The sequence below is a fragment of the Lepidochelys kempii genome, chromosome 11 (assembly GCF_965140265.1).
Source record: "Lepidochelys kempii isolate rLepKem1 chromosome 11, rLepKem1.hap2, whole genome shotgun sequence".
Classification (NCBI taxonomy): domain Eukaryota; kingdom Metazoa; phylum Chordata; order Testudines; family Cheloniidae; genus Lepidochelys; species Lepidochelys kempii.
In genome coordinates this window covers 16,751,254-16,778,423 of record NC_133266.1, presented here as the reverse complement: position 1 = coordinate 16,778,423, position 27,170 = coordinate 16,751,254, and the positions used below count along the sequence as shown (strand labels likewise).

The following is a 27,170-nucleotide window of genomic DNA, read 5'->3' as shown; positions in this document are numbered from 1 at the left end:
TACAATGGCCCTGCCAGCAGTAGAACCTCTGCTACAATTAAATGCAAGCCACTGAAAACCCAGTGTACTGTTCAGAGTTGCGTTTTAGGGAAGTGCAGATCAGAGAGGTTATACTGTATTTAGCATATACATAAAATGAGAAAAACACTGAAAAAATAGACCACACTCCAACGTTAAATACAAGTTCATTTTCATTACTATGTAAAACAGTTCGATATTTGTAGCTATACATAATAATTTTCTTAAAGAACAAAGGACATACCACAAAGCAAAAGAAAAAGCTGATTTTTGCTACTTGAGTTGCAGTGAGTTTCCCTACAGTTTTTAATATTGATTCCTGCTCCTTAACAGTTGGATATGACATGCGAGACAACTTTGCTTCCAGTGCATGGCTCGATGGGAGTTGTCGAATCTCCATAACATTACTGAACCTTACACGAGGCTTTTTGGGAGCTTAAGGAAAAAACAAAGTGGCACATGATCATTCAACTTTTCACTCTATTACACAGAAAAAAAAAAAGAAGTGATGTTTGATCCCATTGATTACAGCAGTTCACAAATCATGACATGAAGCTTCTCCCTCCAACAAAAGATTTGCTTTAGTTCTTTTTTTAACAAAATAGTATTTATACCACTTGATAGGGTACTTATGAAAAAAGGACCTCATAATTGTTTTAAATAATTATTACGGTCTGTTCAGAGTGACTCCTTTGAAACTTGACAATGAAGCCTGTTACTTTATTTTTCCCCATTACTTTGTATGCACGTTGTATTTTTAATAATGCACAATAGCTCAAGTTCTAATGATTTTGTTTTAAAGAAATTATCAGATGTTAAAAGTTGCACAAATTTGCATACATGGGAAAATTAAAGTTATGTTTTTGATCTTACAATGTTGCCTGTACCAATTTAAACTAATAAAAAGATTCCACAACACAAGTAGTGGTTAAGTTAACAACAAAAGAATTAGCTCAGTGACAGAGTGATAATGATTTGAACTTCCATTTTCCAGTCCTGTGATGGTGCCCTGTCCCCTCTGAAGTCAATGACTTCACCCTGGGGCCAGGATTTCACCTGATTTCTTGCTCTTTAGACAAGCAGGGAATACAGAGGCAACAAAAACAGTCCCTAGGCAAGAGAAACTATCTTGTGTTGTTGAAGAGTCTGGCTAGTGTTTCTCAGTAAAAAGTACACCATACAGTTATGCTAAACTGTAAGAAAAGGATGGTTGCAATATAGCGTTCTGAGGGTAGGAGCGTTACACAGATCCTCAAAGTTTCAGTAGGAATCTGGAGGATTTTTCAGGTTTGGAGAATGGGTCAAAGAATCTAATAGTTACATCAGACAGGAAACTTTTATATACAAAAAAGAGTTAGATTATTAAATGAAAACAAAAAAAAACAATACTAATTATAACAGTGTCTTAGGTTTTTCTATAGCACCTATTACTGTAGTAGTGACAATATGCACAGCTATCCATTAAAATGTTTTTTTTTTTTAAACCCTGACCAATGTAGCTGTTAACCTAACTTTTAAGTTTAGATCAACTCTAAAAGTGTGGGGGGAAATCCCAAAATTCCATCCCAGGAAAGGCAAGGAATAAGGCCAGACACCTGAGGGGATCTGCTCACAGAGATCAGGAACAGGATAGTGGTGGAGCTAGCTCTGCAACCACAACAGGGGCAATACAGACACAAAAATAGTCCCTGTACCAAAGAGCATTTTGAAATTCTGAAGTCTTTACTCACTTTTTTCAGTATCACTGTTAGCACTGCCATTCTTTTCACTTGGTAAGTCATGAAACTTTACAGGAACATACAAAGGTTCACTCTGAAATGCAGCAGGACAAGTAGCATATGCAGTTAAAAAGAACATTGAAACTGTCAGCAAAACTGTTATCTTAGGATACCTGGAAACAAAATACTAAAGGAAAAACAAGTTCCATGAAATAGCAAGACAGTCAGAATTTTTAAGCAGTATCACGATCGCTCTACCAAGTCTCTTCACTACTACTAAGATATTTCAACTTTCTAGTACACATATAAAAATACATGACCAATCTATTTTAGAATATATTTTAAATCCGTTAAGTAACCCCCTTTTTTTTTTTTAAATCTTCTAACAAGTTAATATTTTAGACCAGTGCAAATATAGCAACTACCATGCATGTCCCAACAAGATTTAAAAATGAAGACTGACAAAAATCACTTGTATGGTAAACCTGGCTGGAGTTTATTTCTCTTTCAAGTTGTAAGATGAGATCATGATATGTTAATGTGTTCACCTCCAGCTGAATCACTGTTGTACGGGCCTTGGATTTGAAGGCTGTTTGGATTTATCACTGCCTCTCCACATTTGGCTTTGCAAAAATTGAGCTGAACCTGGGAATGTTTCCCTTGTATGACACACTGATATTTATTTCATAGTCCAATCTAAATTCAATTAATATGTTTTATTTCAGAGAGATCCCACATCTCCCACTGTGAGTAGCACTATTTCTTGCATGACACATTACTGCCATTTTAACTAAATGCTTTTCAGTCATTTTGATTAAAGGAGAAATGTAACTCATCTTATTTCCTGGATGCCTGCAAATTTAAGTGTACAATTTTCAGAATAGGATGGAAATAATTGACAAACATAGTGGTGTCTTAATCATACAAAAAAATGAAGGGACTTACCAAAGAACTGTTTACAGTGTTATCTGTTGTACAAGCAGCAAAATAACCTTCAGCATCTGCAAACTAATTAGAGATTTTACATTTAAAACTTTAACAAGTCATTGTAAAATATTATATAAAATCCTAAGTAAAAAATGTTTACATTGTAGTCTACCATAGTTTAGTCACAAAATACTGAAAAGAAAAATAAGTATAAAGTTAGTAATATTTCACAAGCCAGCAGAGAAGATCAGCAACAGTAAAACCAGGTCTTGTTCTGCAAAGAGCAATTCCCTACTGGCTTAACACACAATCTATATATAACTGTTTATTATCAGAAATGCTGAAGGAATTATTGAATTGAATGTCTATAAATATATTAGATTGGTTAAGGTTGGTGCATTGTTTTAAACATTAAAACATTGTTTTAAAACATTCAAATGTCTAATAGTACATCTTTTAGTAACAGTAAACATTCAAATGTCTAATAGTAATCTTTTAGCAGGGTGGATAAAAATAAAAAAAAGTCAGATTTTTATTTATTTATTGGATTTTTTTGATAAAATGCTTTTTGAGGGAAAAAACCTATCTAAAGATAGCTTTAATTAAGACACGTTATAGCTCAAAGATATCTCATCATGGAATAGGGATTATGAATGCTAATTCTATAGTATGAGACAATATATTCACGTAATGTTTAAGAAAAATTTTGTAAACGAGTTCCAATAGTTCATGGATTAGGGACCCAATCTTATGGGGTTCCACGGGCTTCTATAGAGATTATTTAGGTTAATCTTTCTATCTACCCAATGGGACTCAGTGCTCAGTCTAGAACAGTGGTTCCCAAACTTGTTCCGCCATTGTGCAGGGAAAGCCCCTGGCGGGCCGGGCTGGTTTGTTTACCTGCCACGTCTGCAGGTTCGGTCGATCGCTGCTCCCAGTGGCCATGGTTCGCTGCTCCAGGCCAATGGGAGCTGCTGGAAGCAGCGTGGGCCAAGGGACGTACTGGCCATCACTTCCAGCAGCTCCCATTAGTTAATTAATTAATTCCAAATTGAGAAATCGTTTGGGACCTGAAAAAGCAGGAAAGCTTGTTCTTCTTTTCCAGATTATCAACAAACAGGAAAATGAAGGTGAAGTTTGCTGCAGAAGCCAATATTTTAAATTTTTCATGTTGACCTGGCTGACATAGTCTATTTAATTTTTGTTTAAATTTCATTTAACTGTTTTAGTTAAAAACAATTTTAACAAAAAACAACAACCCTGATTTAAAAAAAAAACAAATGTTTAATTAAATTCATATGCTTGTTTTATTAAAATATTATGTTTGCTGTTGAAGAAAAAAAATCCAGAATACATAATGTTGTTATCGTAAAATAAACAATTTAAATGTCTGTCTGGTGATGTTCTCCTCCTAACACAGGAAGGCAAGAAAATCCTCCAAAATAATGACTACTGAATTGGAGATATTTATGAAGTCATTGGGAGGTGAACTATCTGCTTCAATTACCTTTGGTAAATGAAATAACCAAACAATCATTCATTTTCTGATATAGCTGTAAAACTAATTTGAAAAATTTTCAAAATAAATCACTTTGAAAACGTATAGTGGGTACCTTCTAAAAATGAAATCTACAGCTATCTCTGAGTTGTGAAGAATATGTATTAAGGTTATAACAACCGACAAGAATGCACTTTTACGTAGAAATCCATGATTAAATCAAGTCTTCCTGACTAGTGATTTATATCAATTTGATTTAAATCAAATCCACCCTGGTAACAAGATGTTTATATGGAATTACACAGTTACAAAACAACCTTCTTCCCCTGCTCCTAAGAAAAAACTTGCCTCACCCCCAACTTAATGCAATAATCCTATCTCTACATTGTACTTCGGAAAGCCACCAATGGCTTTCTAAACTAGCCAAGTCATTTTTCACTTCAGAGTATCAAGTCTATCCTATCTTCAAGTATAAACTAATTCCCAAGCACTAGATCCTTTCTACACATTATTAAAATGAGTGATGAAAAATGAATAGTTACAGTATACAGAGCACATTTCAAAAAAAGCACCCAGAAAGCAAGTGTCAAAACTTTTGAATGTTTTTCACCAATTTTTTTAAAACCATAAAAAGCCCGAAAAGACATTATATTTCCCAGACTCAATGGAAAGTATTGTTTACCTAACTAATAAAAATCTATTGTGTTTTTAACAAATAAATGAAATTGTTCTCTTGGACCCTCCCTATATCTAAGAGGAAACAGCCAGAAAGACTGAAGAACTCTAGCTAGATCTACACCAGAGGTCAGCAACATTTGGCACACGGCCACTGGGAGCTGCGGGGAGCCGTGCCTGTGGATGGCCAACAAAACGTCTTACAGCCCACCAGCGGATTACCCAGATGGGCTGCGTGCCGGGTTGCCGACCCCTGATCTACACTATTCCACCAAATCCTACTCTTCAAGTTTACATAATCTGAGAGAGATTTACGCACTATTTTTACTTCTTTCATAGATTATAAAACCAGAAAAGATCATTAAATCATCTGGTCAGATGTCCTGTGTATCAAAGGTCAGTTACTGCTGCACTAAATCCACTAACTTGTAGTGAACTAAAACGTATCTTCGACAAAGGCATCCAGTCATGATATGAAAAACATCAAGAGATGAACAATTCACAACATCCCTTGGTAGTTTGTTCCAATAATCAATCACACTCATTGTTAAAAATGAATCTGTCTGGCTTCATCCATTAGTTCTTATTATGCCTTTCTCCACGAGACTGAAGAGCCTTTTCAGATCCAGCATTTTCTCCCCAAGAAAGTACACCATAGACAAATTACCTCTCAAATCTTCCTCTCAATAAACTACGTAGATTGAGATTTTTAAGGAAGGCACTTCTTCCAGCTCTCATTTCACTTTTGTGGCTCTTTTCTGAGCATTCTCTAGTTTTTCAACATGTTAAAATGTTGACACCAGAATGGTATGTATTATTCCTATTAAGGACTCACCAACACTGTATACAGAGGTAAAGTCACTTCACTGTTCCTACAGTCACGGATCTGGCAAAAAGATCTAACGTGAATTAGCACGTGTTCAGTTGCTTGTCCACTATGTCCCCTAAATCCATTTCAGAATCAGTTTTCCAAGACACCATTCCCCACTGTGCAGGTTATGGACTGTGTTCCTTGCTCTTAAGTGCATAACTTTGCATCTGGCCATATTCAAATACATTTTTTGGAACAGGCCCAGATTACGAAGCCATCCGGATGAATAGGTATGACTGCTTTGTCCTCATTATCTACCACTCTGCCAATCTTTGTGTCATCCACAAATTTTATCACCAGTGATTTTATATTTACTTCCAGATCACTTAAAAAAAATGTTGAATAATGTCACACCTAGTACCAAACCTTGCAGCACCCCACCAAAAGTAACCCCATTCAAAGATGATTCTCATTGACAACTACTTTTTGAGAGATCAGTTAGTAGTTCTTAATCTCTTTAATGTGTGCTCTCTTGCTATAGTACAGTTGTTTTTAATCAGAAGGTTGCATGAAAAGTCAAACACCTTACAAAAGTTGAGTACATTACATCTATGCTGTTACCTTTATCAACCACATCTGTCATCTCAAAGACTCAAATCAGGGTTCACAAGACCTATTTTCCACAAAACCATATTAGCTAGCACTAATTATATTCCTATCTGTTAATTCTTTATCCATTGAATCCTGTATTGCTTTTGCATTGTTTTGCCCCGATTGATGTCAGGCTAATGGACATACAGTTACCCAGGTGATTCTGCCTGCTTTTTTAGCACTTCTGAAATTTCCCCTGGAATTGCTTCTATGCCTCTGTAACATGAGGTTAGTTCCAAGCCTTTCATGAGAGTTGAGTCTTTAGACCAGAGTTGGGCAAACTATGGCCCATTGGACCGTCCTGCCCGGCCCCTGATCTCCTGGCCCGGGAGGCTAGCGCCCAGCCTCTCCCCTGCTGTCCCCCCTCCCCTGTAGTTATGCCGCCGCGCGGGCAGCGTGCTTATGCAGGGCAGCGTGGCAGTGTGTCTGGCTCCGGTGTGGCACCCAGAAATGCTGCTCTGAGTGGCATGGTAAGGGGGCCGGGGGGTTGGTAGGGGGCAGGGAATCCTGGGGCGCAGTCAGGGAGCAAGGGGGGGGTTGGATAGGGAGTGGGGTCCTGGGGGGGATCATCAGGGGACAGGGGGCAGTTGGATAGGGCAGAGGTTCGGGGTGTGGGGGGCAGTCAGGGGACGGGGAGCATGGGAGGTTAGGTTAGATAGGGGGTGGAATCCCAGGGGGTGGTTAGGGGCGGGGGTCCTGGGAGGGGGCGGTCAGGGGACAAGAAACGGTTGGATGGGTGGGATCTCAGGGGGGCACATATAGTAGGAGGGGGCGGATAGGGGGTGGGGGCCAGGCTGTTTGTGGAGGCACAGCCTTCTCTACCTGGCTCTCCATATAGTTTTGCACTCTGATGTGGCCCTCGGGCCAAAAAATTTGCCCACCCCTGCTTTAGACACTGAATTTAATATCAAACACCAAATTTGAGTGTAGAATATGCCCATCATAATGTGAGCAGAGTCTTTGTCCACAAAGATGTTTAACAACATAAAACCCTACAAATACATTTAGTTGGTGACAAAACTAAAACTCATTCTAACAAGTTCCTGAACGTGATCTCAAAAAAAAAAAAAAAAAAAAAAAAGAGTGATTGTAGTCTCTCTAAACATGCTAGTCAGAATTAATCTGAAGAAACTGGATATAAAAAGTGACAAATCATAATGTTAGAGTACAGAGTTCCAGGTTTAGACTCAATTGTACAACCTGTAATTACCATTTCTGTCTGTTCAGTTTGTAATGGTATTTTAATGAAATCAGTATTTGATTCACTTAACATCTGGAGTTTAGCTTATGTTATTGTAAGGCCAGGTTTACACTACAAAGTTTTGCCAGTAAAGCTATGTTGACAGGGAAGACAAGGAGAAGAGGAAAAAACAAACAAAACCAAACCTCTAACTGACACAGATATGACAGCAAAAATAACCCCATGTAGATGCAACTTATAATGTCAAAATTATTTCTGCCAGTAAAACTAATGTTCAGGGTGGTGGCTTAACTACGCTGGGTAAAGAATATTTTCTGGCATAATGGGCATCTCCAGTAGGGGGCCTTGCCAATATCACTATCAGCAAAGTAATATACACTAACCCTCAATTTCCCCCCCTTTAAAACTTTGAATTATTGTGTATATTTAGGTTATTAAATTGAAAAATACTTACAAAAGCTGCGTGCCTTCCACGAAACCCACGTGTACACTGTTGCCTCCATGGTTTCCAAACAATAAATCCCAAGAGGTATAGAACAAACATGGACGTTTTTGCAAAGGTACTGAAAAAAGGTTTCTCGTACTTCGAAAAAACGTACTGCGGAATGAAAATAAATAGTTACAGTCTTCATAATTACTAATGAGTCATGTGACTTCTCAATCAGTGCTTTTCAAGTCCAAATCAGCCCAGCAGGTCTTCTTGAAGTCAAAACACATACGATAGAATCTCAGAATTATGAACACCAGAGCTATGAACTGACCGATCAACCACACACCTCATTTGGAACCGGAAATACACAATCAGGCAGCAGCAGAGGAAACAAAACAAAAAACAAAAACACCAATACAGTACAGTACTGTGTTAAACTACTAAAACAAAGAAAAAGTTAAAAAAAAGATTTCACAAGGTAAAGAAACCATTTCTGTGCTTGTTTCATTTAAATCAAGATGGTTAAAAGCAGCATTTTTCTTCCTCATGGTAAAGTTTCAAAGCTTATTAAATCAATCTTCATTTGTAAACATGCTGGCATTGTTTAAAAACCACAATTAAGCAATAGTGATCTTTAACTACTTATATTAGTGTTTAGTCTATTAACAGCAACATTGCTGATTTTTCAGTATGGGAACAAATATAGCCATAATAATTTTCCCTAACAGGCTACAGGCATAAAATCTGAAATGTAAATCATAAAATCTGAAATGTAAAGCTAGAATGACAGGTTCATTATACAGACTAACTTTTAAGGATATAACTGCTCCCTGTGGCAACACTTGGCATTTTCTTTTCACTGATATAAGAAGAAGTCAGGTTTTGACTCCCTAACTAAAAAATAAAAATACTTGTTGGTTCAAGTGGCAAAGAATCCTGTGGCACCTTATAGACTAACAGACGTATTGGAGCATAAGCTTTTGTGGGTGAATACCCACTTTGTCGGATGCATGCAGTCATGCATCCGACGAAGTGGGTATTCACCCGCGAAAGCTTATGCTCCAATATGTCTGTTAGTCTATCAGGTGCCACAGGACTCTGCCACTTTTACAGATCCAGACTAACATGGCTACCCCTCTGATGATTGTTGGTTCAAGATACTGACAATTTCTAGATTAAACAATACCCTCCATAGTTAAAATAATAGCTCTTACATTATGCTGGCTCATGGCTCTCAGTTCACATAGCTTATAGTATTGATTAGCTACCTGGAGGATTCAGATATTTTTCGCCCTTTTTTAAGATTAAAAAAAATGTGTCAAGTAAAACTCTGTATAAATGTAATGTTATTCTCCCCTTTTTTAAAAAGAAGAAGCATGAAACAATGCTTACTGAAGTGAGTTCTGAGGATGCAACCCATATCACATCAACAAGTAGAAGAATGACAATTCCAAGAGCCATTCGCTTACGCTGAGTGGAGGAACTGCTTTGGGAGCTCATTCGGTTCATGATAAAAACCCACACCATTTGTAACCTATTAAACATCAATAAAGAAAACAAAATACAGATTATAGACAGTGACTATAAATATAGTATATATCAATATAAAGGAAAGTAAGAAAAAAGCCATCAGTAGCATTTAACAGACATTAAGTGTGTGTAATATGCTATTGAGAGACCCAGGTTACAGTCACTGTTCTGGAGCAGGGACTTGAAACAGGTTTCCCAGATCCTAGGCTTATAAGGTATAAGAGGGGCCCCACAGTCTCAATGGTTTTGTGAATCTAGACCCTTTGTTTTTAAGTTTCCTTTGCTCTTAATAAGACAAGAAGTTGAAAATGCCCCAAATCTAAACAAAATGTTTCAATTGACCCAAACTGTATTTTTTTTCCTCCAACTTTTCAATGCAGCAAAAATTCCAGTTTGGGTTTTCCCCGGAACCAAAAAAAAAAAAAGTCAGTTATTCATATGGCATGAATACTGAATACCTAGCTATCAAAACAACCACTGTAGACATGGGGCAGGTCTACACTAGAAAGAAGTACTACATCGGCACAGCTGCACGTTTGGTGAAGACACTCTATGCCAACATGGCGCTGGAATGCACAGCGCTTACGTCACTGTGACTTGCATTGCTCAGAAGGGTGTCTTTTTCACACCCACGTGACGTAAGTTAGATGGACTTCAGTGGTACTGTAGACGTGTCCTAGCTTTCAGCTAGGTGTGTAATATAAAAGGACATTAAGACGACTTATGTACAGATGTATTTAAAACAAAATAAAAATCAACGGGAGAACATGCAGACATGTCTACTAGAAATTTCAAGACAAAGTTTAGGTTAACACACAGAGGACCTCTGGCAATTTTAAAAGTCCCTACCCAAGTTGGTACTGACAAGATCTACCTTATCAGGACTTAAGTATAAGGAAGAGATGATCAAATTACTAGAATGCCAAAAGTATAAAAGGGTTTAAAATGTTGAACTATGGCAATACTTGCTCATATGCACAGGAAGGAGCATGCTGATCAAATAAGGGCATTAAAAACATTATCTAGACTGCAAAATCCAGTCGGAAAATGCTAGATATACAGCTGCCCACGCAAATTTATTTCTGCTGCCCTGGGCATATGCATCATTGTACCATCTTTAATTACACGATCACATACTATTTTTCCCCCCACAATACCCTGCCTCATTCAGTGCACAGGATAGACATACATGGCAACAGAGTAAATATTGCATGGCCAGTCCCAGGCTGTCATTGCGAATTCCTAACTTTACCTTTCACAGTCAAGCCCTTGAAACATTCTTTTAACAGTTTTTCTGTATATAATAAATATTGAAGTTGAAGAAGGTATATTGGAAAATATCATACATGTCTTTTAAAGGGCAGGGAGAGTGAAATCAACCCACCTTTTCTAAACCTTGCTCCAGATGCCTTTGAAATCACAAGCTGCATTAGTCTTACTCCAAACAAAGTCTTATCTTGACCATGCCAGCAATACACACACATTTGTACATTCACCAAGGTGAGCAGAAGGGGACTCAAGTTTATTATGCAACTAAATCTATAGTCATATGGGGCACTAAGACTGCCCATCAGTAGACGTGAAATTCAGCAAGACCTTAAGTTTTATGATTAAAAAAAGTATTAGTTTAGGATGACAAAATGTTTTCTTTAGATTCTGAACAGGAAGTTAGAAGTCTAATACCACAGACTATTAATGCCAGAAAGAAGTTAAGTACTTGCCAGTGGACCTTGGTAAGAGATATTGATTTAGCAAGCTTTATGCTTCTACTTGCACTTCTATATACACATATTCTGAAAATAAATGTATTTAAGAGATTTAGTCATGGAATACCTAAAATTCTTTTCTATTTGTTAGAATAAAAAGCTATAATAGTAAGGATTCCTTCTTGAACTCATCTAACAACTCATTAACTTTTATGTAGCAAATCCTGATTCTGGAATAAACCAAGACAACCTGCTTTGCTGAAAGAAATAGTGAAACAAGGTAGCTGGCCCCTCTCCAATTTCAGTCCAGCCTTGTGCCCTAATTTGGTGTGATGAGGAGGGCAGGGATGCCCCTGGAAGTTTTAAATGAGTGACAGCCAAAGGCAAGAGTTCAGAATCCAAATTCTAGAGACAGCACTCAGGAGAAGAGCAAAGCTAAATGGAATGAGGCAGGGAATATCCCTGAAAGACGGATCAGAAAGAGTTCCCAAGCTGTGCAGTGGACCCCGATAAGGCTTGTGATAGCAGAAAGCAGGAAGGCAGTTGGGTGGTCACTTACAAAACTTGTAAGAGCCATGACCAGAGAGGGCTGAAGATTGACACTAGCCAAGGGAGATGTCTCCTGGCTCTCTGAGCGGTAGAGCCAAAGAGAGCTGAAGGCTGAGAGTGATGGAGTGGTGACCCTGTTGATGTCTCCAGGTGAGGGCTGATAATGAAGCAGGGCAAAAAAACCTCAGCTAGAGAGGCCAGAGACTGAGGTTTGGTGAGAGACACTGAAGCTATACTGAGTCTCCACTCCTCAAGTTTCTGATACTAATCGCCCTTCCCAGTAAATCTAGCCCCACCCTTCTAACTCCTGTCAGTTCCAGGTCTTCTTGTCAAGGCATTTCCAATCTTCTCCCATCCCAATTCCTTGCTCCCAGTCTTCCTGTCCAGCCAGTCCAGTTTCCTCCCCCACTTCCTGGTCTCTCCCCCTTGTCTCTGGCCTCCCATCACCTGCCCACATTCCCCCAACCCACTGGCTCCCTCTCCCCAGGCTTCCCACCCAACCTCAGTGTCCTCAGCTTCCCTGATTACTTATGCCAGTCCCTTTGCCTATTCAGTTTCATTTCTCCCACGCATCTCAGCTCCTTGCCACATCTGTCTTCCCTCACCTCTATATATTGCCTCTACCCCACTGGTTTCCAGTTCTACTCTTGTCCTGCCAGTCCCAGTCTCCCCCATTCCAATCCTCATCCAATCTGAATTCTCCCAATCCCCTGTTCTCGCACCCTGTTCTTCCTTCACCGGCTCCTAGACCTAGCAACTGAAACCAGGGTCTAATAATGGGAATTGCTGGGTAACTTAAACAACAAGCAGTGCTACCAGCCCCACTTATACTGTATCTGTTGCCAGCACAAGTTGTATACCTTTCCCCTACCCTCTGTTTGTATGTCTGTCTTTAGACTGTCAGCAAGACATGGATCATTTCTTCACCTGTTTGGAAAGTCAACTTTAGTGCTCCCAGAAATAATTAAAAACATTCATTTGTATTATAGTAATGCCTAGAAGCTCCTGTCAGGATTGGGGCCTCATCACATTAGAAGGTGAAGAGAATAAAAGGCTCTCCCATCCCCAAAGAGCTTAACATCTAATTAATATGCAAAAAATGGGTGTAACAAATAAGCAGAAGTAATAAGGAAGTGAAGATGATGCAGTAAGAACATGCTTTTAAATAGATCAGATATGTGCCCAGCCAGAAAGTTATGTTTTTGTTGATTTAAGACAGACAATTAATTAAGATAAATATCAGAAGTCCCTGATGGCAATCCATGTAGCCATTATTAACTGACAATTTCCCCATAAGTAGTGGGCCTTGAGGAAGGATCCAAGAGATATGCAGTGAATTTCCAGGGAAGATCAGGATAGGTGTTCTCTACAAAAAGGATGGCTGAAAAAAGCATGCAGTTGTTTGTGATGGAAGCAAACTGGAAGACAATAAAGAATGGAATGGTTGATGGAAGGAAGGGCTTGACACAAAAGAGAGAAAATGTGGATAAAGCAGGTAGGAACCCACTTACAAAGGACCTGATGAGGGCCAGAAATTTTTATTTAAATGTGGGTGGTGAAGGAGAAAATAATTGAGGAATTCAAAGAGGTGAAAACAATACATGTTGAAAACATTGGGCCAAGAAGATGATCTTAAATAATATTCTAGGGCCAAGCCCTTTGCATAATGGATAAGCCAAACAGGACTTGTGTGTGAAAGAATTCAAGGAAGCCAGAGGGAAGGAATTTTCTCCCACACCCAGGTTGACAACTAATAAAAGAGTGGCTCTCAAGCTTCTAGTGCAGCCTGAAGGCTATTGTAGCCTAAGGCTCCCACATGCCTGCTTTGCTGGGGTTAGGAACAACCAGTAAATCCACTAAATGGTGGAGCCACTGACCCCTCAGCCATCATACTACTTAGTCATATCGCAGATCCCCCTGCTGCTCCAAAGCACACAGCTGGAACAGATCATCCTATAGTCTCTTGACCTCTTGCCCTACTCTTCCGTATCAGACCCACCCCACTTCTCCTGCATCTGGAATCTGATGGAGAGAATAATAGAGGGCAGGATTTCCCCCTAAAATTACTCATCTAATATTTCAGAGATCACAAATTCTCTGAATTGGTTTATATTTTATGGATACATTTTAATACATATTATACTGCTTTTTACTCATGGTTAGTCATTTTAACTGACACCAACTAAAAAACCACTTATGTCTGAAGGGTTTTTTCAATACTTATTAAAAGTAACAGCCAAGATCACCATAACTAAGAAATTAAGGAAAAAATATTTATCTTTTCAGTTTTCTTGTGCATTTGACAGCAATGTGTGTATTTATCATCTCCACTTCCCCTATATGGCCAGTTTCTTGTTTTCTGTGTTTCAGGCTGCAACAAGAAAAAAAAGCTTAATAGGAAAATGTGATTGTGAAGTCTCAGTTTGCACACAAGACAGGTGCAATACTGACTAGACTGAAAGCTGACAGTGTCCTGGGTATCTGTTCTGATCCTCAATATCAAACCCATGATTCTTCTCTAAATCTTCGGTATAAGACATCTTATAGCCCTATGTATCACAGCATTATTAAAGTTTGTAAAATTTAATATGGAATGCAAACTGTGTGAAGAGAAAATAAGGATTCTGGATATCTTAAACTGTTGTACTATTTCAATTTTTTCACAATATGCAAACAGATTTTAAATCATGAATATTTGTAAAAAGGAAGTGAAAATATGCAGTATTTTGTTTCCCCACATTGAGAACAACATGCTGAAATAAAGAAGAACATTGAGAAAATAATTCCCGAGATTTATATTTTACATACCTGCACAGTAATTTTTAAAAACAAAATAAATGCTTGGACTTTAATAGACTTCAAGCTGCCATTGTCAAGATGAAATCTGTCTCCTAAAAAAAAAAAAATAATAAAATATGAAATACTGTGTAATATATACATGTTCATTCAATAAGTTTCCTAAACAGAAAACAATAAATTATATTGCAATATCAAAACTCCCAAGGCCTAAATGTTACAGATGCAAATATAAACAAACTTAACAATTCAGTCCATATTTTAATGATTTATTTGAAAATCATTAGTAATATAGAGCATAAAGGTGAAACAGCATCAGGTGTGGGAGCACAACCCTTCGCTTATTTAAATCTCTCTTAATGATCCACAAATGGAAACAGGTTTCAGAGTAACAGCCGTGTTAGCCTGTATTCGCAAAAAGAAAAGGAGTACTTGTGGCACCTTAGAGACTAACCAATTTATTTGAGCATGAGCTTTCATGAGTTACAGCTCACTTCATCGGATGCATACTGTGGAAACTGCAGAAGACATTATATACACACAGAGACCATGAAACAATACCTCAGTTTTCTCAAAAAGTTTAATTACACTGGCTCCTTCCTCTGGTTCTCCTAGTGGGGTTTGTTTTTTGGGTCTTACATTTGGTGCAGAGACTGTATTGATATGTATTTCTATCCTACCTAATGCTCTCCTTATCCATGTCACTGCATAATCCTTTTTTGAATCCGATTAAGCTCTTGGCTTCAATGATATCTTGTGTCAATGAATGTCCCCGATTGTGTGTTAAAAAGAGAGAGCAGCGAAGAGCAAACTTTTCCCTCCAACTCTACATTTCACCTTTAATACCTGCCAAGGGTGTACCCCCTAGCTAGCAAGGCCTACTAGCATTTGTTCTTTCTTGTTCGCAGTTTAACTGATGCTCTCCAAGCACTCTAAATTACATTTTAAAAGTGAATAAAGAAGAATCAACACAAATTAGGGCTCAATCCTGCAAAGCAAGTAACACCTTTAATTCCCAGTACACTTCATCGAAGTTGACTGCCCAGCACTGTGCAAGTTCAGGCTCTTAGACCTGCAGGGTTTCTTTTCCTCCACAGAAAATACATTCTGCTGGAGAGGAGCTGCCTTTTCCCCACCAGGGACTATTGTGGCACTAGAGCAGACCAGCAACTGACTCCTTGTAGCAGGTGACAGAGAAGAGAGGCTGCGTTCCTTACAGCGCCATGACAGCGGATCCGGGTGAGGAGGCATGGAATATTGGGGGGTGGGGGGGAGAGACTACAAAGGGGAGCACATGGGGTGAATGGGAGTCACATGGGGTGGTCACAGACTGGAGTTCAGAAGGGCTAGTGGGAGGACAGGGCGGAGCTGAATGGGAGTGGGTCACATGTTGACAGGATGGCTGAGAGAGGGTACAGGGACACATGGGCAGGGGGAAGAAGAGTGGTTGAGTGGGGGTGCAGGGACACAAAGGCACTAAATGGGAGAGGCTGGGGTCAGCATGGGGGAGGGTCCCCAACTCCCTAACAATCCCTCCCCTACCCCCCCAGAAAAACTGTTCCTTATTTTTTCCCACCCATACCCAACTGCCCTCCAGGTTCACTCCCAGGCTCCTTTCCAGCAATTACTTCCCTCTCCCTCAGCTCCTCCATTACTCCTGACACTACTAAGCCTTTGCCCGGCTTCTGATGGGTGCAGGAAATATGTTTCTGTGTTGTAGTTTAAATAAATTATGAAATAGGGCTGTCAATTAATCGCAGTTAACTCATACGATTAACTAAAAAAAACCTAACCTTGATTAAAAAAATAATCACAATTAATCACAATTTTAAATCACACTGTTAATAGAATACCAACTGAAATTTATTAAATATTTTGGATATTCTTCTACATTTTCATATCTATTGTATTGTGTTGTAATTGAAATCAAAGTGTATATTTTTTATTACAAATATATGCACTGTGAAAATGATAAACAAAAGAAATAGTATTTTTCAATTCACCTCAGACAAGTACTGAAGTGCAATCTCTTTATAGTGAAAATGCAACTTACAAATGTAGATTTTTTTTTGTTACATAACTGCACTCAAAAACAAAACAATGTAAAACTTCAGAGCCTACAAGTCCACTCAGCTCCTATTTCTTATTCAGCCAATTACTAAGACAAACAAGTTTGTTTACATTTATGGGAGATAATGCTGCCCGCTTCTCATTTACATCACCAGAAAGTGAGAACAAGCGTTGGCATGGCACTATTGTAGCTGGCGTTCCAAGGTGTTTACGTGCCAGATATCCTAAACATTGATATGCCCCTTCATACTTCGTCCACCATTGCAGAGGACATATTTCCATGCTGATGATGCTTGTTAAAAAAAATGCGTTAATTAAATTGGTAACTGAACTCCTTGGGGGAGAACTGTATGTCCCTTGCTCTGTTTTACCTGCGTTCTGCCATATATTTCATGTTATGGCAGTCTCGGATGATGACCCCAGCACATGTTGCTCATTTTAAGAACACTTTCACTGCAGATTTGACAAAACGTAAAGAAGGTACCAACGTGAGATTTCTAAAGATAGCTACAGCACTCGACCCAAGGTTTAAGAATCTGAAGTGCCTTCCAAAATCTGAGAGGGACGAAGTGTGGAGCATGCTTTCAGAAGTCTGAAAAGAGCAACACTCCAATGCAGAAACTACAGAACCTGAACCACCAAAAAAGAAAATCAACCTTCTGCTGGTGGCATTTGACTCAGATAATGAAAATGAACATGCGTCGGTCCGCACTTCTTTGGATTTTTATAGAGCAGAACCCATCATCAGCATGGGTGCATGTCCCCTGGAATGGCGGTTGAAGCACAAAGGGACATATGAGTCTTTAGAGCATCTGGCGCATAAATATCTTGCAAGGCCGGCTACAACACTGCCATGAGAATGCCTGTTCTCACTTTCAAGTGACATTGTAAACAAGAAGCAGGCAGCATTATCTCCTGCAAATGTGAATCATAGAACTGAAAGGGACCTCAAGAGGTCATCTAATCCAGTCCCTTGCACTCGTGGCAGGACTAAGTATTATCTAGACCTTTCCTGACAGGGGTTTGTCTAATCCGCTCTTAAAAATTTCTCCAGTGATAGAGATTCCACAACCTCCCTAGGCAATTTATTCCAGTGCTTCACCACCCTGACAGTTATGAAGTTTTTCTTCATGTCCAACCCAAACCCCCCTGGCTGCAATTTAAGCCCATTCCTTCTTGTTCTATCCTCAGAGGTTAAGAAAAACAATTTTTCTCTCTCCTCCTTGTAACAACCTTTTCCATACTTGAACACTGTTATGTCCCCTCTCAGTCTTCTCTTTTCCAGACTAAACAAACTCAATTTTTTCTATCTTCCCTCATAGGTCATGTTTTCTAGACCTTTCATTATTTTTGTTGCTCTTCTCTAGACTCTCTCCAAATTTGTCCACATCCTTCCTGAAATGTGGTACCCAGAACTGGACACAATACTCCAGTTGAGGTCTAATCAGAGTGGAGTAGAGCAGAAGAATTACTTTTTATGTCTTGCTTATAACATTCCTGATAATACATCCCAGAATGATGTTTGCTTTTTTTGCAACAGCGTTACTCTGTTGACTCATATTTAGCTTGTGGTGCACTATGACCCCCAGATCCCTTTCCGCAGTACTCCTTCCTAGCCAGTCATTTCCCATTTTGTATCTGTGCAGCTGATTGCTCCTTCCTAAATGGAGTACTTTGCATTTGTCTTTATTGAATTTCATCCTACTTACTTCAGACCATTTCTCCGGTTTGTCCAGATCATTTTGAATTTTAATCCTATCCTCCAAAGCACTTGCAACCACTCCCAGCTTGGTATGGTCCACAAACTTTATAAAAGTGTACTCTGTATGCCATTATCTAAATCATTGATGAAGATACTGAAAAGAACCAGACCCAGAACTGATCCCTGCGGAACCCCACTCGTTATACCCTTCCAGCATGACTCAACCACTGATAAATACTCTCTGGGAACGGTTTTCCAACCAGTTTTGCACCCACCTTATAGTAGCTCCATCTCGGTTGCATTTCCCTAGTTTATTTATGAGAATGTCATGCAGGACAGTAAGAAAAGCTTTACTAAAATCTAGTTAGAACACATCTACTACTTTCCCCCCATCCACAAGGTTTGTTACTCTGTCAAAGAAAGCTATCAGGTTGGTCTGATATGATTTGTTTTTGACATATCCATTCTGATTGTTACTTATCACCTTATTATCTTCTAGATGCTTGCAAATTGATTGCTTAATTATTTGCTCCATTATCTTTCTGGGTACAGAAGTTAAGATGACTGGTCTGTAATTCCCTGGGTTGTCCTTCTTTCCTTTTTTATAGATAGGCACTATATTTGCCCTTTTCCAGTCTTCTGGAATCTCTCCGGTCTTCCACGATTTCTCAAGGATAATTGCTCAGATATCTCCTCAGTCAGCTCCTTGAAATAAACTTGTTTGTCTTAGTGGTTGGCTGAACAAGAAGTAAGACTGAGTGAACTTGTAAGCGCTTTAATTTTACACTGTTTTGTTTTTGAGTGCAGGGTTTTTTGGTACATAATTCTACATTTCTAAGTTAGACATTGATGATAAAGAGATTGCACTACAGTACTTGTATTAGTTGAATTGAAAAATACTATTTCTTTTGTTTATTACAGTGCAAATACTTGTAAGAAAAATAAATATAAAGTGAGCACTGTACACTTTGTATTCTGTGTTGTAATTGAAATCAATATATTTGAAAATGTAGAAAACATCCAAAAATATTTAAATAAATGGTATTCCATTACTTTTTTTAAATCGCGTGATTAATCGCAATTACTTTGTTTAATGGCTTGACAGCCCTAATTATTACTCAAAGTTCTGTATTCGTATGTCCAGTAAGGAATCTATTTGTCAAAAACATTTCCTAAATCTTTTTTGTTGTGTGTATTGTTACAGACATACTTGCTAACAGATATTTTGAAATAAAATACCAAAATAATTGAAACTGTCCTGTTATTTTGACAAATAAAATATGCAGAATTTTACAATATTGTGCACAGAATTTTTAATTTTTGGCACAGAATTCCCCCAGGAATAAGACATGCAACGTATGCTGAATCACTCTAATAAGCCAGGCTAAGAGGCACTTGCAGCATACTTTGAAGATGAAAGCCTTATTTGTTTATGCATTCTGGAGGTCAGAGAGTCCAGATCCACTGTAGGTTGCTACCCACAGTGACCTAGCATGCACACTATACTTGCTGATCACTTTACATTTACTATGAAACCCTGTGGCAGACAGGGGCTGGCACTTCAGAAAGCAAAATCTTTTTAATAGGTTAAAATAATTATACACATATACATGCGCAGGAACTACATTAACCTATGCTATTGGTATCAAACATCTTGCCCACCTTAAGTATTTTTCCAGACGCATAACAAAGTCAGACTCTGCAGAACATGACTTGACATACCTGTCTTAGACTATGTCTACACTGCAGCTGGGAGGTGTAATTCCCAGTTCAGGCAGAAGTAAACACCCCAGTTCTGCTTGAGCTGGCATGCTAAAAATAGCAGTGAGGCCATAATGGCAGAGGTGGTAGTTCTAGCTAGCCAACCAAATGCATATCTTGGTTCAGGTTGAACTCAAGCAGGTAGCCCAAGTCACCACCCACGCCATCGCTGCAACACTAGTGCATGTACTTCTACCCAAGATGAGAATTCACCTCTCAGCTGCACTGTGGATGGACCCCTTACATAAATTTGAGAGGTGTGAACTGCCTCATTTATACAGCTAGGATGATACATCTACTACTTTAAAGCTAAATAAATACAGGTGCAGTTTTATGTTTATGTGATTTACGCACACAATAGCAGTAATTGTAACTGAACACACCAGCGACCAAACAGAGGGGGAAAACAGACACTGGTCCCAAAACTGCCCTCTATCATTTCCATCCACAACCCATTGAAGTTGAATGCAACAGTTTACTTTTCTAAGGGTAGATTCTGTTCAGTTATACAGCTTTAGCTCTCATTTAAGTGCATAGGAGTTGTACCCCATGTACTACAGTACAGAATTTGGGCTACAATTTAGTTACTGCATAAGGACCGTATTCTACCCTCTATCACTGTGCAAACCTGCCTTTGAGCTAGGTTCCTACAAGGTTCTGAGCACTTACAACTCCATTCAAAGCCTATTATCGTCAGTGGGAATCTGAAGACAATTTAGCATCCTACCTTTGAACATCAGGACCAAGAACAAAGATTAAATATATATTGCAGCCCTCTCACAGAATGTGTCTGACATTCCTGCCCGGTTATGTGCAAGCTCCTGTGGTGTATGCATGTTGTGAGATGGAGGTGACAGCATGCAACAGATCATATGGTTTTTGTCTGGTTGGTTGTTTTTTTAAACCCGAACACAATTAAACAAAAGATATACTTCAAAATTGTGCTGAATGTCCCTCTTTTCTTTGTTATTTGAGGCAAAACGTACTGCTTGTCTAAGACATATTTACAGATTCCAAGGCCAGAAGGGACCACTGATCATCTATGTATAACATCTGTCTATAACACAAGCCACTGAGCTTCCCCAAAATAATTCCTGGAGCATATCTTTTGGAAAAAACATCCAATTTTAATTTTAAAGTTTTCAGTAATGGAGAATCCACTATGACTCTTAGTAAGTTGTTACAATTATTCTCACTGTTAAAAATGTACGCCTTATTTCCAGTCTGAATTTGTCTAGCTTTCAACTTCCAGACATTGGTTCATTGCATCAGCAACAAAAATCAGAATTCCTTTATGTGTCATCTTTACAATAACAGTTAAATATGCTTCAAAACCACCTTTGTTAATAAACACTTTTCAACAGAGGCTGATAGTAGCCTAGACACAAAATAGTTTTTCTTACCATTTAGACCATATTAGGGCTGAGATTGTCATCTTGTGGAACCATTTTTTTTCAGCCAGTTACGTGCAGGCCTTCTGCAGAAAGCCAAAAAGGAATGAAAACTTTAGAACACCCCTTTCCAACACCTTGTGAAGAGTGAAAATCCCAACTCTGTGGTGTCTTTCCCCCTCCCACCCACATTAAACTATTCTCAATCACTTAATTTTAGGTAGAGATACTCTTCATTAACAGTTGATATTCCCAGACATAAATGCCTTTATTGTATGCAGTGTTATTGTAGCTGCATCAGCCCCAGGATATTAGAGAGACAAGGTGGGTGAAGTATCTTCGGTTGGACCATCTTCTGTTGGTGAGAGAGACAAACTTTTAAGCAGAAGTTGGTCCAATAAAAGATACTACCCCAATCCCTGGACGTTTAAAATGATCTCACATGTATTTTCACTTGGCTACCTACATTTGGATCAATGGGCTGGAATGGCCTTATGCTAATTCACAAAACGTAGAACACCATTTTTACTAAGATACATATGCCAAAAGTGTATTTAGAAGGGTAGTAAGTATGTGTAATCCTACAAGTGTCGTTCCATTTGCAAGAAGTCCAATCATCTCTGACAGCAAAGCCACATTAGCACCACATGTTTCTCTAAAGAATATCACTATTCTCAATTTATAATACAATTTAATAGTGAAGGCAGACAATATGATATCTCTGAGAATATGAAGTAATCAAATAGCTTGTTGATCATAAGGGAAACCGCTTTATGAACACAAAAATTGCTAAACCAGCGTATATACTGCAGACGTTCTATGTAAAAGCTAGTCCATGACAAAGGCACCTGGACAGCAGCTCAATCACAACAGATTGAATTTTTTTTCCCAGTCTTCACAGTTCTGCACCCACACCACAATCTGGGCCAACATGAAAACAACTTTAAAATGTACTGACTAATTGAACACTGCCTGTTCTCATAAGGGAATGTGTCAAAAGAGACTTGAAATATACTGGCCTCAGTGGATTCTTATTTCACTCACACCCATGAAGTATATGGGTCATATGATGAAGACACAGAAATTATGTTTTAGTTACAACCAGACAATGAATAGAAGTGGATTGACTAATCATTTTAGTGCCATCCTTCCAATTCTAGAAATACCTATTAGTCAGCCAGGACAAACGTATAAAAAAAATATGAGGGTACCAATCTCAGGGACGTTATATAGAAATGGTCAGCCTTTGTATTGACTAACTCGTGTCTCACTGTTTTTCATTTGATGGCACAAAAGTCAAAAGCAAAACAAACCGGTGCATTTTGTGCAAATAATTTTGAAAACATATAGGGTTTTCTTTGTTGTCCTTTCTACTACCTCAAGAATTCACTTCCATAACAATTAATCACCATACTACATAGGAATAGCAGGTGGGGGTGGTGAGGACTTCCTTCAAATAAGACAACGGCAATTTTTAAATCAGATGGGTGGCACACTTTCCGAGCGATATTGCCATCACTCAAGGTCTAATCCCACAGTCCTTACTCAAAGAAAACTCCATAAAAAGAGTAGACTCCTCCACAAAAATCCCCGTATCATGAAGTAAAGCACAGCTTATCGAACCCAAGTCTCATATGCTGGTGCTGAGTATTGTCACTAGTCTACCACACCAGCCCAAATAAAAATTAATTAAAAAATAGAAGACCAAAATACACACAGAAAGCATTTTGTTTTGAATTAGCTAAAATATCTCATTTATTTTATCTCATGAGACATGTGGAGTCCAACAAAAGGCAATACTCACTTGAAAACAGTACCTCCATGACATCAAAATGTTCTGTATATAAATAATAGTAGAGCTGGTTCCCAGGATCTGAAGAATAAGAGGAATACTTGAAAAAAATATATATCTAAATTCTCATACAAGTGTCAGAAACATAAATTTTCAGCTATATTGTAATTTGCAAGTGTGAATAGAAATGATATATTACATGGTGTGTTTAACTATTAACTGACAATTACTGGAATAAACCGACCATGAACTCCACAAGTTCAAACATTACGAAGAGATCACACAGAACACTTGTGTCTACGTAGCATCTTCCATATGGAAGAATCCTAAAACTTTACTGTCTAACTGACAAACCTTACACACATATAACTTCACCCACCACTGAAGGGCAGACACCTTTGCGGCAAAACAGACAACTGGTAACATTACACAACAATTTTGAATATGACATGTACAATATAAAATTAATACAGAGGAATTTTAGTTAGGAAGAACATAAATTACCCAAATGGAATTTGGCCCAAACATCAGGCAGTTTCACCCACAATTGTGCAAAGTACTAGGGAATCTTTAATAACCGCTCAGGACCTCACTTTTACCTCTCATCTGATCAATGGTGTCCCCGAATAACATGCTGGACCATGCATTTAATACACACACACGGAAGAATATCAGCTACTGAATTATCAGAAACATATAAGCATTTCTTGGAAATCACCTGTCCAATCCTTCTTAATAGGAGATCAAAAGAAATCAGCTTGCAGCGGGGTAGACAACTACACAGCAGTGGTGAGATCAAGTCCAGCACAGTCTCCGGAAGTACTCCTCACCCTCATAACTGCGGTAGCCTTACACATTCGGGAACAGGCACAATGCTGCACTTCTAGAGAGACGCTTCCAGGGTAGGGGTTGGATTCTGTTTCCTTCCCCCTCCACCCACTCACTCTAGGGATGGGGGAGAGAAATAGGAGACCTCCCCCCCCCCCAAAAAAAAACCTCCCACTCCACAGTTGGGAGGCAAAGGAAGAGACCCTCCCCCCAACACACACATTGCTGGGATGGGGAGAGAAAGACAACAGTTCCCCTTCCCCCGCGCCATTCCTCCACTCCGGGGATGGGGAAGAGGGACAGGGGCAGCCCCCTTCCTCGGCAGACACCCACCCAACTCTGGGGATCAGGTGGGAGAGAATGAGACAGCCCTCCGCCCCCTCCCCACCCACTCTGGGGATGGGGGGAGGGGAGATAGCCTCCCTTCCTCCGCGCGCGCACCCCCCCCCCCGAGGATGCGGGGGAGAGAGAGACAGGCCCCCATTCCCCACCCCCTACTCTGGTGGTGAGGGAGAGGAGACAGCTCCCCCCCCCCACGAAAAGTGGATGTGCAGGGGAAGCTAAGCCCCCCACCCAGTGGATCCCGGGGGCAGAAGGAAGGGCTTCCCCCCTCACACGCAGGTGACAGTGGGGGAAGGCGGCGAGTCTCCCCCCACGGAGAGGGAGGCTGGTCAGGGGAAGACGACCTGGGCAGGCTGGGCACCGCCCCCACCCTCCCTCACGGACGAGGGGGGCGAGAAGGCGAAGAGGCTGGTCCCTTCCCCCACTGACACCCCGGGCCAGGGTTTAGTCGGGGCGCCCCGGACACGAGGCATCGGTTCCCCGTTCGGTTCCGCGCCGGAAGCCCTTGCTCGGGTCTCGCCGGTACCTGTGTGCGGCAGGGCCCGGCCCCAGGACCCCTCCGTCCCGCTGCGCGGCCCGCTCCTCTCCTCTAAGATGGTGGCTGGCCCGGAGTCGCAGCTGGGCCGCGGCAAATCCATCCCAGAGCCAGCGAGCGAGAGCCAGCGCCCCCCACCGGCCAGCCGCGCCGGGCCTCCATCGATCTGCTCGGAGAGCCACTCGCCGGCCTGCGGCCGCTCCCAGAGACGCCGACGCGGCGGCGGGGGCCGAGAGGCGGCGCTGGCGGCGGCCGGGGCAGGAGCGGAAGTGGGGGGGGGGAGAAGGCGGAAGGGGCGCGGCTGGCTGGCGAGTGAAGGGTGTGAGGGAGCGGGGAAGGGGACGGTGCCGGGGGCGCGCCGGTAGAGGCAGCCGCGCGCCGGAGGGGGCTGTGCAGAGGGGAGGGGTGGGAAGGGAAAGAGGGGCGGAGTAAGGGAGGCAGCGTGGGAGGGGTGCGAGTGACTCGCCGGCGGCGGAGGCCCGGGCCCATGGAGAGCACAGGCCAGATCTGCGCTCAGCGGGCTGTAAAGTACGTAAGGCATGGGGCGGGGTGTCCTCTAACGCGGTGTGTGCTTGGTTCAGCGTTAGGCCCTATGGCCAAGGTGGGCGCGAGCCTTGAAACTCACCCCCCCCCACCTCCATAAAAAGTTCTGTAATTTATGGGCAGCCCCTGAGGCCTGAAAGAAAAATCCCTTTGAAAAGAAGAGAGACTTTAATAATTTTTTTATTCACAGTTTTTTGCTAGCTAAAGCTCATCCTTTTTCATTCTGCTGCTTGGTGGGCACATATTATTTACAAAAACAACAAGGCGTAGTTGTAGCACCTTAGGGACTAACACATTTATTTGGGCATAAGCTGTGGCTAAAACCCACTTCAAAGCTTATGCCCAAATAAATGTGTTAAATCTCTATGGTGCCACAGGGACTCCTCGTTTTTGCTGATACAGAATAACATAGCTACCACTCTGAAACATTATTTACAATTTACCTTGTTGTGTGATCATGCCATTACTTTTTTCTTGTGAAGATGACTACACAGAGATATTTTGGACATCTAGAGTAGGCTTTTTCCTGATAGTTCTCCACTATTGTTACCACCAGTGGAGTTGCACTGATGCTAGCAATGGCACATCTGACCACCTGCATTAAAAGTCACCATGGCATCTGTCAGCTCAGAAAAGGTCTGAGCTGCTAATTGTGCTGCTCTCCAATAAAAGCTAGTTCTCCTACTGTTGCGAACTCCAGGAAAGTTGAATGTATAGTGACCATGGTGGGAGATCTTAAGAAAATACGTCCACTGTAGACAAAGTTTGTTGGGAAGGGTAGTGTAAGTTACAAAGACTAGCTATAACAGGATCAAATGGTTATACTACAAACAACTATACTGGTAATTTGCAATTTGATGTCAGATTTCATTTACAGCCCAATATGTGGAAGAACTGTATTTTATTGTTAAAACGTGCCCATTTCTTTATGTATTGTGGCGTTTAAGAATGCAACTGGCATTGCTCATTGCTTTTGTAGTGGAGCAGCTTAATAAATACATAAATGTAAAAAATATTAACAGTATAACCCAAAGTCTAATAAAAATAAAATTGAGATACAGTACAACTTCAGTTCATATGCTTTTATGCACTTCCTTGCAATATGTGGGAGATAGACTAGATGACCGAATCATTTTTTTCCCTCCAATCTCTACCTTCATTATTAATTTTATGTTGCTGCACTCCCATTATTCTAGATGCTGTACAAAACACATAACTCAGTCCTTACCCTAGTTCAGCAATATAACTTTACTAGATTTATAAGATAGGTGCTTTATAAATTTAAATAAATAAAAGTTTTGCCTTTAAGGCATTGTTTTATGGTATCAGGAATACTACTCAGTCAATGTGCTTTACAAACTTGCTGAAAATACTTATTAGGGATTTAAGACTGAGTGGTCCTGCTGATTTTAACGTACTTAAGACCTAATTTGTATCAAGCGTTTGCAAAACTGGGCTATTAGCATATAGCAAGAGAATCCCCTAATAAAAGATGTTCCAGTTAAACTAGTGAATGGTGAACAATCCTTGTACTTAGAAGTCCTCTGACCAAGCAAGGAAATAGAGTATTAACAAGTCAGAGATGTAGGGAGAGCAGAAACAATAGCATAATGTAAGAGATTTAAAAATTGAAATTTGTTTTTCTGACCCACTGATATAGCACTTTTTGTAATCAAGATATTTCAATTCTTTAAAT

General features: G+C 40.1%; 1 protein-coding gene across 8 annotated transcripts in view; it reads right to left on the bottom strand.

The window, feature by feature from the left end:
- SLC35F5 (solute carrier family 35 member F5) overlaps nucleotides 1-25,065 on the bottom strand; it is a 52,840-nt gene extending 27,775 nt beyond the window's left edge. For 2 of the 8 annotated variants that reach the window (XM_073305264.1, XM_073305269.1), the window contains exons 1-10: nucleotides 23,945-24,512; nucleotides 23,239-23,307; nucleotides 21,447-21,520; nucleotides 14,523-14,605; nucleotides 13,993-14,085; nucleotides 9,322-9,466; nucleotides 7,954-8,097; nucleotides 2,682-2,744; nucleotides 1,749-1,830; nucleotides 263-453 (exon numbers count right to left, since the gene is read on the bottom strand). In XM_073305264.1, the coding sequence (XP_073161365.1) occupies nucleotides 263-453; nucleotides 1,749-1,830; nucleotides 2,682-2,744; nucleotides 7,954-8,097; nucleotides 9,322-9,466; nucleotides 13,993-14,039 (672 nt within the window). In that variant the 5' untranslated portion in view covers nucleotides 14,040-14,085; nucleotides 14,523-14,605; nucleotides 21,447-21,520; nucleotides 23,239-23,307; nucleotides 23,945-24,512. Of the gene's footprint in view, nucleotides 1-262; nucleotides 454-1,748; nucleotides 1,831-2,681; nucleotides 2,745-7,953; nucleotides 8,098-9,321; nucleotides 9,467-13,992; nucleotides 14,086-14,522; nucleotides 14,606-21,446; nucleotides 21,521-23,238; nucleotides 23,308-23,944; nucleotides 24,514-24,922 lie in introns of those variants that run through there. The other 6 variants (XM_073305267.1, XM_073305266.1, XM_073305265.1 and 3 more) reach the window with 6 other exon arrangements.
- Between the last annotated feature and the right edge of the window lie 2,105 nt (nucleotides 25,066-27,170).